At 35.7% G+C, this 13,270-nt stretch overlaps 1 protein-coding gene across 2 annotated transcripts; it reads right to left on the reverse strand.

Moving 5' to 3' along the window:
• Positions 1–1,485: 1,485 nt before the first annotated feature.
• Positions 1,486–6,742, reverse strand: cdkn1a (cyclin dependent kinase inhibitor 1A). Of its 2 annotated transcripts, none has more exons than XM_084416583.1 (3): positions 6,556–6,742; positions 4,083–4,446; positions 1,486–3,064 (listed from the first exon to the last, which is right to left on the reverse strand). In XM_084416583.1, the coding sequence occupies exons 2-3, from the start codon at positions 4,441–4,443 to the stop codon at positions 3,009–3,011; spliced, it is 417 nt and encodes a 138-aa protein (XP_084272709.1). In that variant the 5' UTR covers positions 4,444–4,446; positions 6,556–6,742; the 3' UTR covers positions 1,486–3,008. The 2 variants fall into 2 exon arrangements, with proteins under 2 accessions (XP_084272709.1, XP_084272708.1); XM_084416582.1 differs by lacking the exon at positions 6,556–6,742 and adding an exon at positions 4,872–5,127.
• Positions 6,743–13,270: the final 6,528 nt, after the last annotated feature.

Below are 13,270 nucleotides of genomic sequence, written 5' to 3' on the forward strand. Positions count from 1 at the left end.
TGTTCCTTGAGAAACTTTGCTGTCTTTTGTAACACTTTTGCGTTTGCTGAGAAACTTTGCGTTATCTTGTAACACTTTTGTGTTCCTTGAGAAACTTTGCTGTCTTTTGTAACACTTTTGCGTTTGCTGAGAAACTTTGCGTTCGTTTGTAACACCTTTGCATTAGCTTGTAACACTTTTGCGTTCCCAGAAAAACTGTTCATTTTGTAACACTTTTGCATTCGCTGAGAAACTTTACATTCAATTTGTAACACTTTTGTGTTGGTTTGTTAAAGTTTTGCGTCCCCTGAGAAACTTTCCGTTTGTTTGTAACACTTTTGTGTTCCTTGATAAACTGCGTTAGTTTGTAACACTTTTGTGTTCCTTGAGAAATTTTGCTGTCTTTTGTAACACTTTTGTGTTTGCTGAGAAACTTTGCGTTCGTTTGTAACACTTTTGCGTTCGCTGAGAAACTTTACGTTCAATTTTTAACACTTTTGTGTTGGTTTGTTAAAGTTTTGCGTTCCCTTGAGAAACTTTGCTGTCTTTTGTAACACTTTTGCGTTTGCTGAGAAACTTTGCGTTAGCTTGTAACACTTTTGTGTTCCCTGATAAACTGCGTTCGTTTGTAACACCTTTGCATTAGCTTGTAACACTTTTGTGTTCCTTGAGAAACTTTGCTGTCTTTTGTAACACTTTTGCGTTTGCTGAGAAACTTTGCGTTCGTTTGTAACACCTTTGCGTTAGCTTGTAACACTTTTGCGTTCCCAGAAAAACTGTTCATTTTGTAACACTTTTGCATTCGCTGAGAAACTTTACGTTCAATTTGTAACACTTTTGTGTTGGTTTGTTAAAGTTTTGCGTCCCCTGAGAAACTTTCCGTTTGTTTGTAACACTTTTGTGTTCCTTGATAAACTGCGTTAGTTTGTAACACTTTTGTGTTCCTTGAGAAATTTTGCTGTCTTTTGTAACACTTTTGTGTTTGCTGAGAAACTTTGCGTTCGTTTGTAACACTTTTGCGTTCGCTGAGAAACTTTACGTTCAATTTGTAACACTTTTGTGTTGGTTTGTTAAAGTTTTGCGTTCTTTTGAGAAACTTTGCGTTCGCACACAAAGAACATGACAAACGCAAAAGCATTGAAATATGTTTTCCTTCACCATGTCCCTTTAGGGGCTCTGTACAAATGACCGTATACTTCAAAAGAAAAAGCATTAAGATTGAGATACTCACTGAATAACCTGTATTTGAAAATACACATGATGGAAGTTAAATGCAACTTCATGTCGACTTCAAACGTAACACGTGAACATGAGACGGATATGATAGATTCACTTACCAATCCAGAGAAAGGGCCGGTTTACACGAGTAACACCAGAAGTTCATCCACCTAGAAAACTGGTGAACCTCAAAACACTTCACAGCACAAAAAACACATTCTTTAGAATCAACAGCATGAATATTTTAAGTAGTGATTTAGTCGTACAAAATCAGATCGAACACCAGAGTTTCTTTTCATGAAGTTTTATTAAAATAACAATTACATGTCAATCTACAATACAACATTCATCAGTAAAATAAATATGGCATATATTCAGAGCTCTTTAACAATAACGCTACACAACACTACACAAAATAACAAGTGCAATTCGCAATCAACAGCGAATAATCCGGATATTAACAGAATATTTACAGACAGGTCGCAGAAATCCACAAGCTGGATCAGAGAACAGATTTAATGAACGTTTGCTGGAATTCAAAACTTACAACAGAATAAAGCTTTTTATCTTAATTACTCAATGTATAAAGTCTGGCGTTCACATTTCTCATTAAGTTTATTTAGTTATCGCTCGACTTGTATTTCCATGACAACAGGAAAACTGAGAGTGTTTGTAAATATGCTGTAGTTTCAGAAGCCGTATCACAAAACACGAGCAGAACATATCGCTGTTGTTTTAGTTTTAGGAATATTTAGAATAATATACTTTCATGTTAATTACAGTAAAGAAAAACAATATATATATATCATTATGTGCTTGTGTCATTTTACTACATACATATTAAATATATATATTAATAGTACTATTTAGGTTCAATTTATTTTTATTTCAGTTTTCATTTATTTCCAGTTAATATTTTTAGCACTTAAAACTGCGAAAAGCAACATTTCTAATGGTAATGTTCTAAGTTAAACCAGTTTAAATTTAGTTTGTTTTCCAACTAAAATTTATTTTAGCTTTATTTCAATTAACAGAAATGTTTTTAACAGTTTTAGTTAAAGTTAACAATAATAACCCTGGAACAAATGTCTGTGTAAAACATTCGTACATTCATTTCTGCACTAAATTTAACGCAACATGATGTACGAATTAACGTACGAAAAAACTGCAGCGATTCTGCCCGTGTTTCACGAACGACGTCAAGTGTTTGTAAATAAAAATGACATTGCAATAACGTGATCGCAGCTCAGTTACGAGAATGTGTGTGAGAACATACTGGCAGCTTAATTGAGGTTTACGTTAATAATAACAATAACTTTTATGTGTCAAAAAAAATAAAAATTGGCACCAAACATTTAAAAATAGCAGTTTTTAAAGTTAGCAACATGTTTTGTGCAATAAAGCAATACATTTATATATGTGCGCACTGAAAAAAATCAGTGTTTTATAATATGTCATTGTTCGTAATGAAATCCTTTTTTCGCAATTTCGTGATTCTGAAAGATTCGTTCATGGATGTTTCGAATCTTTCCTCCACACATCGAACTCAAAGGGATTTTTCAGGGAAATGTTAACCGTTGACATGCAAACATATAAACAGGAAGTGCTCAAAGAGGAATGACAGATTCCCATTCCTGAACAACACATGATGGAAGACAGAAAACGAAGAGTTCTGGGACAGGCTCCAGACTGAAGGTAGATGACGGTGTAGAAGAACAGAAGATCCACTGAGTTCACGTCAGTTACTGAATGTCTTTACACGTGTGAGGATATGAGTCCAGGCACGACACACACACGAGTTCCTGAGTGTGTTATTGTCCTGATTTGCGGGGCGTGGCCACTTGCCTCTTCTTCGCCTGGTAGAAGTCTGTCGGGATAGCGTCTATTATTAGTCAGACTGTCCTTCACACCATCATTATTACTCAGCGTTTTACTCCTACATAAGAAACTATTAGGATTGACCACATGATAATTCAACAGTTTATATATACACAGCCATTCAAAAGTTTTGGATCAGTAAGATTTTTTATGTTTTTATAAGAAGTCTCTTCTGCTCACCAAGGCTGCATTTATTTAAAAAAAAAAAAATTTATAATATTGTTAAATATTATGACAATTTTAAATAATTGTTTTCTATTTTAAAATTTAATTTATTCCTGTTATTTTCAGCATCATTACTCCAGTCTTCAGTGTCACATGATCCTTCAGAAATCATTCTAATATGAGGATCTGATGCTCAATAAACATTTATGATTATTATCAGTGATGAAAACAATTATTTACTTTTTTATTTCAGGATTCTTTGACGAATAGAAAGTTCAGAAGAATCTGCAACAGAATATTTTGTAACATTAAACACTACAGTTCAAAAGTTTGGGGTCAGTAAGAATTTTTTTTGGGGGGGGGGGGGGGGGGGGGTGAAAGAAATCAATACTTTTATTCATCAAGGATGAATTAAATTGACCAAAAGTGACAGTAAAAGACATTTATAATGTTACAAAAGCTTTCCATTTTAAAATAAATGCTGTTTTTTTACTTTCTATTCATCAAAGAATCCTAAAAAAAAAAAATTGTACAAAACTGTTTTCAACATTGATAATAATAATTCAATCAGATCCACATATTATATATATAATGATTTGTGAAGGATCATGTGACACTGAAGACTGGAGTAATGATGCTGAAAATTCAGCTTTGATCACAGGAATAAATTACACTTTACTATATATTCACACAGAGAACCGCCGTTTATATTAGTTTGTAAATTATAATAATAATTAACAATATTTTTTTTATCTAATAAATGCAGCCTTGGTGTTTTTCTTTTAAAAACATGAATAATCTTACCGATCCAAAACATGAGATGAATAGCGTGTATCTCTCACCTGTGATGTTCGTCTGTTTCCTCTTCTCTGCTCTCTTTTCCGGCGTTTTCTCCACGTCCTGCGGAACCGATTCGAATCTGTTCTCTTTTCCCGGTGATCCTCCGGGATTCCGTGCGTCCTCACAGCTCCGGTACAGCACGGGCACGCGCACGCCCGACACGCCCACCCAGCAGAAGTCTCCGCCCTCCAACGGCTTCTCCGCGACGAAGTCGAAGCTCCAACGACGCGACGCGTCCTCCAGGTCCTTCCTCAGCGCGTCGCGATACTCGCGCTGGAGCTGCTCGCGATCCACTGGACCGAACAGGCTTCTTCTCGTCGGCCCGGTTCCGAGGGCTCGAAGGATCCGCTTGTGTTCCGACATTTTCTGAAGCAAAAGACACGAGAGTGACGGTTACTACTAGTGAGGAAACCAACCGTCTCTGAACATCACGTGATGCGTTCAAGTCATCTCGTGTTTACGAGTTGAACGGACATGAACGGACATACACAGTGACGTGAATACGAGTGGGAAGCTCGGGATTTTCTTTAAGCCCCGATGAGTTGTGGGCGTGTCAGTGAGAAACATGGAGGAATAACGTTATATTAGCAGTGATATTGTCAGGCTTTTCTATTTACAGCGAAGCTAAACGCCTGCACAGAATATGATGGTTTGCAGAGGCTTCTTAAATTAATTAAAACCATAAACAAGCAAAGCACATAATATTGCACATTTCTTCGTTATTCATTTTCTAGAAGTAGAGTCTGTATTTTTGAGTAATTATTTAGAAAGTAAACCGCAATCTTACTCACATAGCCTACTGCACATAAGCACGAACTTCCCAGGAGGACTTGAACGCACAACCCAACCCGTGTTTCTGATTTCTCCTGCAAAACTTGCCGTGTCTGTCTCGTCTCCTCATGTGTGCGTGTTTCTGCTGTTCTGTGATCAGCTTTTAAAGGCTGCTTTGAGTCATCATGAGGGGCAGAGACATGTGCGGACATGTTCCTCTGACTGCAGTGAGCGCGTCTGGCCAGCAGAGGGCCGCCATCTTACTACACTACACGATCAGCTCTGAATACACAGCATACATGCATATACAAGGAAATAAAATACTTAAAATATTTCCATCATACATGAGGGATGTCTCACTAATTATAAAATTGAATGAATATTCATACAAAACCACTAAAAGAATACTTTTGTATTATAAACTACTTAGTAGTCTTATACTACTAATAAATAAAAAAAAAATCATTTTGAGATTCTTACGACTGACAAACCAACGTTTCACATGAAAGTGTCAGAATCTCTTATAAAAATAAATTTTAATTATTTTCCTGATTAAAATAATCAATCATTTTATATTTATTTTATTAAAATGTTTTTAGCCCATCTTTTTTCTGAGATTTTTTTTCTGTTTTGTTATTAACTCATTAATTAACTATTATTTAACTAAAATTATAATTATGGTAATATAATACATTTAAAAAAGTCGAAATTATGACTTAAAAGTCTAAAATATTACTAGTCAAAAATGTACTTGTCATAATTGACAAAAAAAAAAATTATGATAAAAGTCGAAATTATGACATAAAAACTGACAAAGACAATTATTTTGTCATAAGAATTTTTTCAAAGATTTTAGCCTATCTTTTTTTTCCATGAGAATGTTTAAACATTTTTTATTTAAATTGCTTATTATTATTAATATTTAATTCAATAATTAACTATTATTTAACTAAAATAGGCTTAATACTTGTGATAATATAATAAATATAAAAATAATGTTTTGACATTCTTAATATGATAGGGCTGACAAACCAGCCCAAAGTTCACATCAAAGTGTTTAATGTATTAAAATACAAATACATTTAATACAAATATTAAATGTAATAAATCTATAATTGTGATGTATAAATTATTTGTCAAAGATTTCAGCCCATACATTTAAGTTTTTTTATTTATTTTTTTTTTTTTTTTTATTATTTAGAAAATCTATGATCTATCATTCATGATGTCATGACAAAAGGTGCCATTGAGTCCATGTGAAGGAACAAAAAGTTCATTGCGAAAATAAATTCAAGACGACGGCGGGAAATCGAGCGTTTGTTTGATTGGTCAGAAGTGACGCAGACACGCCCACTCTACTCACTGGGTCCACGTGAACACAAGACTCGTGTAAGCCGGTAGAAAGAAAACAGGTCGCGATTGTGACATGAGTTCACTTTACATTAACATTCAAACAGCGATAAAAATAATAAAAATCAATCAATCACGTGCCTTCTGATCTATATATTCAAGTTTAAGTGAAAAGTTTTCAGTTAAAGTTCGTCTGAGATGTTTATTGCTGGGCTGTTATTCATGTTGTATGTCAAAACAGCCAAGAGTTTAAACTAGTTGTATTAACAGTTTGCCTAACGTTCTTGTGATAAATGATAACAACTTTAAACAAACGCCATGAACATGAAAAACGATGAAAAACAAGCAACTTACATGTTTTGGCTTCTGACGAGTGTTAAAAATCTGTAAAGTCGCTGTTTGCTGAATGAACTTGAGTGGTTTCAGGTGTCCTGGACAGCAGTGTCGAGTTTAAACTGAACTTTAGGAGTGTCTTCAGGTGAAAGTGTGGAGAAACTCAATCCTGTGCGAGAGTAGCTGCGGATACGAGATGCTCTTCAGTGCTGGAGGGACTTTCTGAACTTTACGAACTCCGATGGGCGTGTCTAGACGGTGGGCGGGGCCTAGTGAGCACAGCACGTGGACTGTGCCCGATAAACACGCGAGCAGCGTGAACGCGCCTTCACGGGAACATTCCTGTGGATCTGTGTCACAGAACAGAAGGTCCCGAAGTTACTGAGTGGATCCGCCCTATATATATTACACACACTATTTGTTTTAAGTGTTTATTTGCCTTTCTTGCATGAGAAGTTAAATTACAAAAAAAAAGTACGCGCACATAGCCAGCAAAAAAGAAAAGAAAAATAGGAATATTCTTCAACAGAAAGGAGCTTTTACAAATAATTGTTTTTTAATCTATATTTTAGTTTTTATCCCTGCTGCTGCTGAGCCAAACTTGCTTTTTTAACCCACCAAAAGTGCTTTTAAAAAAAAGTTTTTTAGCCTGTAAACTTGATTTCTGATTCATGTATAATTGATATAATTAGGGACAGAAACCCCAGAGGTTTGCAAGCAGTTGATAGGGGTTTTGTAAAATATTTAGGATTGCAAAACTCTAGAATTGTACACGTTTAATTCGTCTTTCTAAAGTCTGATAGAAAACCATGAGATTAATTGTCAATATTTGATTCTATTGACCGCCACCATGACAATACAGAAAGTCAAAATTTGACATAAAAGTAGAAATGATGAATTAAATAGTCTAAATATGACTTAAAATATCGTAATTCTTACTTAAAAGCTACTTATGACTTAAAAGTCGAAATAATAAAAAGTTAGAATTCTGACTAAAGTCATAATTATGACATAAAAATATGAAATAAGACATTAATTTAAAAACTGACTTTAAAAGTTTGGCTAATTTTTGACTCATTTTTAATATCTCTGTGTTCTCCCGCCCACATAAAGACTCATTTTGTCAAAAAGCACATTTCATAAATAGACATTTTTCTACATGTTTATTTCATCATTGTTACTTGTATCACACACACAAATTAATAATACAAAAAAGTATGACTTCAAAAAATATGATTCCCTCCATTTTGGAGTTGAAATAACACTTTTGAAAGTGTGGAATATGCACATTACTCACTGAGTATATTTGTTAAAATGTAATGTGCATATTTCACACTTTCAAAAGTGTTATTTCAACTCCAAAATGGAGGGAGTCACGTACACATTTCAGGAGTGTTAAATCTGACTAAACACTGGCTGTGTACATTTTCCAAATGTATTTATTCCATATAAAACATAGTAATATTTAATCCAGAATAAAATAATTAACACAATAACTGCCCTAATTTAGTGCCAATAAACACAACAGCATGAAATAAAATCAGTCACAGTTTGTTCACTAATGAGACCGACCGAGTAATGAAGTCCATCCTTCCCACGACAATCAGCAGGAAAGGCCATTCTTTAGTCTAATTAATGGCCGTTATTCATTAGTGTTTGCGGTTTGGCGGGAGTCAGACAACATGACGGTTATTATTACATTCCACTGCGCGAGGAAGCCGCGGGAAAAAATCAGTGAGTCACCCGACGCGTGACTCATCAGAACGTGACGTCACGGAGCCGCGAGGAGAGCGAGGGAAAGAGCGGGTAAGTTTGAGTTTCTGTTCATTCATTCATTCATTCATTCAGATTCAGTCAGTCTCCTCGCTCTTGTGATAAACTATTAATATGACTGAATTCAAACTTCATACATGCAGCCTTAGGAGCTCGCATTAATTGAAAAAACGTGGAATATTTGTACTTTTAGAAATTAATTTGTCAAACCAGAAGAATACCGAGTGAACTGCTAAAAGTGATATACAATGGCGGGAAAAGTAAACGGTTATTGGTCTGTAAAGTAGCGAATGACTGAGTAGAATGAATGAGATAATCCACCATAACTCATTCTCTGTCAGCAGGTACAAAACGTGAACATGTCAAGGACCTTGCCAGTCAGTCACCACCCTGAAGTCGAGTTTAAGTAAGAGGTTATATAACGTATATACTTGATCAGTGATCTTACGAAAGCTAGAATTGTGACTGTTTGTTTGGTCTGAATCGCGCAAATGAAGGATTTAATCCGGACAGATTTATGTTTTATTCACTACTACACCTCATCAAACCACACCCTATCTGCACTGGTTTCATGCATTTTCATATTCTTATGTATAAAGACAACTAATACTGTGAAAAAGTAATATTATAAATGTGTAAAATATTTAGTTTCTATTACATTACACCATAGCGTTGTTCTACTCATTGTAGTACTGTACTGTGTTAAGTGTATTTTATTAACTTATGAAATTATTTTATTTAAAAACAAAATTTCATGTTTTTTAATCAGTGTGATTAATTACCGTTTAATAAAGCAATAAGCCCCTTGAAGCCGTGTTTTACAGTGGATGTAGAACAGCTGAGGGCCATTGTTAGGCTCGACGCGGAGTAAAACCCCCTTAGCTGTTCTACATCCACTGTAAAACACGGCTTCAAGGGGCTTATTGCTTTTATAAAACGGTTACTCCATAAAAATATTCATTTTAATATTTGATTCATAAAATAAAAAATAGCAACAAAAAAATATAACGTTATATAACACATTTATTCCTCCGCCAAGCAATATAGTCAAAGAGTATACATGGATTTCTCGGCGACGTCATCACTGCTTGCGCACGCAACCTGGAGGCAGAAAGACCCGCGGTCTTCGTAACGGAGTAAAGCCCCGTTCACACTACAAGCGACTTTATCGCTGCATGTCGCCAGTGGCTGGCGATGAGGTCGTTAGTGGGCGTTCTCACTTCTGGTTGCCTAGGTAATGTTTGTGAGTGACATTCACGGATGTTACGTGTTGTAGACAACAAATCTGTTTTCTTGCCGCTACAAGCTAACATTTTGGAAGGAAAAGTCTAAATATAAATGGGATCAGTACATAAAATGCATAATATTAAAGATGAATGAGAAACAGCGAGTGCCCTGTGCTATCGCGGCTATTTAACTGCAGAAAATGGGCAAATACTGGTCTTTCTGAGTTCACGAAACCATTCGGGCTCGGAGTCAGCACGGCGAGTACCACCGTATGTACACAGAGACATATCATAAACTATTGGACAGTTTCTGACTGCTAAAATAAACTTTTCATTCAGTCAGACGCTGCACTGAAGAGTGACGGATCACGTTTGCTCCACTGACTTCACTCCTATTGGTTGTCGCTCGCGAAAGTCGCTCTTCATTTGCATAAAGTTAAACATTTCTCAACTTTGTCGCGTCGCCAGACACGCCCCATCCAGTCGCCAACGTGTCGCCGGAAGTCGCCCGCTCCCCATTGAAAATGAATGGTATCGCGTCGCTTGGTCGCGTGTAGTGTGAACGTACCTTAAAGGGTTTAGGCTAGTAGCATAGTGGTGGTGTTGTCGCTAGCTAAGTCAAAATGCCAAGGAGTTGTTGCGTAATTTATTTACATGCAGGCCTATCCACCTTATTCTTCTCTAAACAATGGGCGCTGCCATAACGACGACTCCGGTTCCCTACTTCCGGTTCATAGCGCTTGACCAGTACTAGTAGCGAGAGAAGTTCAATTTTAACGCTAACCACTCTAAACGTTTACTTTATTGAATGTATCTGATACGGAACCGGACATGGGCATTATCTTATGCTCGAAACACTCAGTTTCTAAAAAGTTTGAAATCTTCTTTGAATTGTTAAAACAAATAACAACAGCACACGAGGAGCTTGAACTCATTCTCTCGCTACTAGTACAGGTCAAGCGCTACGAACGGAAGTAGGAAACCGGAGTCGTCGTCATGGCAGTGCGCATTGTTTAGACTGAGCAGAAAAAGGTGGATAAATAAAAACTATGAAGTGCTGCAAAAGAGAAAACAAACTACAGTAAAGACGTGATCCGGAAGCTCAACTCGGACCGTTGTCATGGAAACGTCAAATTAAGCATTTTGGCGCAACATGGAAGCTCTTTTGGAAAGTTTGGACGCTTTTTGTGGTAGTGTAACTTAGTAGTCTGTATCGTGGAGCAATTCTTTGTCTCACACGGCCTCTAAAGACGTCCATCCTGTAAGTATCTCAAGAAATCAAAGTGTAAAAGAGTAAAAATGATATAAAATGAAATAAACCAAATAAAATGAATAGAAGAACAAGCCTATCGCGACATTAATAATACCTTCTTCAGGCAGGCTTGTTGTAAATATGGACAAAGAATAAAAGAAAAATAAGATATATGATATATTTATACAATAATATGATATTCTATAATATATATTTCTCTAATAAATTGCTTTTAAATAAGTTCTTTTTTTGAATTGCAATACTGCAGCGCGATCTTCGTTTCAGCACGTTCAGCTAGTGAAGTGTGAATGGGTGGGCGCGCGCTGTAAAGTCCGTAAACTCGAGGGAATTATGAACATTTATTTGCCCGTGTGAATGAGTCACCAAAAACAGACGTCAGGGGGTAATTTCTTAATTACAGAGGTCCAGGGGTAATACTAATCCCGTGCGAATAGGGCTTTAGTCTAACATGATAATTCATACATACATGCATCACAGTATGTCCAGATTTTGATTCGTAAACAGTTGGACGTTTTACATAATGTTATATTAATATGAAACACAAACAAACAGATCCAACTCTGAAATTGCCGTTTATTATTGAGTCAACAAGAAATTACAAACAATGCGAAATCTACGTTAATTACAATGTTCTTTTACAGAACTTGGCATAACAGATAGCGGTTTTCTGCCTCCTGGATGCGCGCGCATTCGGTATTGTTTGTATACAAGAAACCCGTGTATAGAAGGACCAAGAGGCGAAACTCCGTTGCAGTTTTGACAACAGCCACTAGGTGGCACTTCGGTAGCGCGGCCGCCATTTTGGACTGAACCAACGGCTTTACAGTTAGCACAACTACTATACAGCATTAACATTATGAGTGGAAATAATTGGAATCAAAGAAAAGAGTGTTCTGCCATCAACTGCGCAACAACTACCAGTGTACAACCAATCAACTAGCATTTCATAGATTAGATCCAGAGAGGTAAAGTAGAAAAGGTTTTTATTAACGTTAAAGTGAGCTAACGTCAACGATAACAGGTGCTGTAACGTTAATGTAAGCTATAACCGCAGTGACAGTTTGCTAACGTTATGTATTTGGTCGAAATTGAGTCAAGACTCGAAGTGGGCTTTTTAAATCGCATACTTTCAGAGATATATGAACACCTAAACTGGCAAATGACCGCTTGATTAATTCATTGTTATCACTAAATTATCCTTTTAACTGTCACCTTTTTTTTCGCATAAACATGAAAATCACTATCCAAACTTAAATGGTTGTAATTCAAGAATGCTTTGGAATATAGACCTCTGGTTGGTCTTGTTTTAAAGAAGACATTTGTCAGATTATTGTTGAAGTGAAAAAAAATTATGAAAGTGAAACAGAAAAAAGTTATATAAGTTTGAGTTTATTAAAATGTACAAATTTAAACAGAATTATTTATATTTTATATAAATATATATTACAAAATATATTTTACTCTATAACTGCAAGAAAAGGAAAGCAAAAAATCTGAACAAGTTGTGTTCCACATTTTATGTTGATCTTCCTCTCGCTCCCTCACCCCTTCTGCCGCGTGCTCGACACGGTTTGGAGATGCGCGCTCTTGCTCGCTCGCTCTAGATTCCGGGAGATTTTAGCTAATTTGTGGGCATCAGGGAGCTGCTATCAATATGCGGGAGACTCCCGGAACTTCCGGGAGACATGGGATGTCTGCTATAGAGATATTAAAAATTAGAAACTACTATTTAGTTCATTTAACCGCTTTTGAATTTGAACCGGTATCGTTCATTTCTATGACGGCTGTGTTGCGTTCAGTCCAAGATGGCGAGGCTGAAAAAAATCTTTTTATGTTTTCACATTTTTCCCACTGCTTTTCGTATTTTCAATTAAATCGTTAGTTTTACTAAATGTATTTTTTTTAAACAAATTGTATACATTTTTATAATTAATTTTATGTAAATGTTTTATTTAAACAATTTTATTCATTTTAAACAAATATTTTAAATTTGTATTCTATTGTATTTATTTGCTTAATTTTTTTTAAATCAAATGTATTTGTAAATTAGTTTAATCTTATTTTTACTGATTTTGTCAAATGTACAGACTCCCTAGCTCTCTCTTGTGGCCCCCTGACCCCAGTTCAAATAACCCAGAAAACCCCTGGGTTCAAATTATATATAAAAATATATATATCCATCATAGAGGCTCAAGTTGACAAATAGACTTTGGATTTCAAAAAAAGAAAATCATCTAAAAACTCCAAGAAATCCAGATAAAAGAGTCAATGTAGAGTTAAAGTTGGTCGCCCTCTGCTGGTACTACAACAACACCGCACATATACCTATACACATGATCTGTACCCATTTTAATTACATTCAAGTATTTGAGAACATTTCTCCCTTTATTATATTTCTACTTTTAATGTTGACTGTCTGTCCGTGTCAGATTCCTCATGCCAGGGATTTTACTGAAACCCGGCA

The sequence above is a fragment of the Rutilus rutilus genome (assembly GCF_951802725.1).
Source record: "Rutilus rutilus genome assembly, chromosome: 8".
NCBI lineage: Eukaryota > Metazoa > Chordata > Actinopteri > Cypriniformes > Leuciscidae > Rutilus > Rutilus rutilus.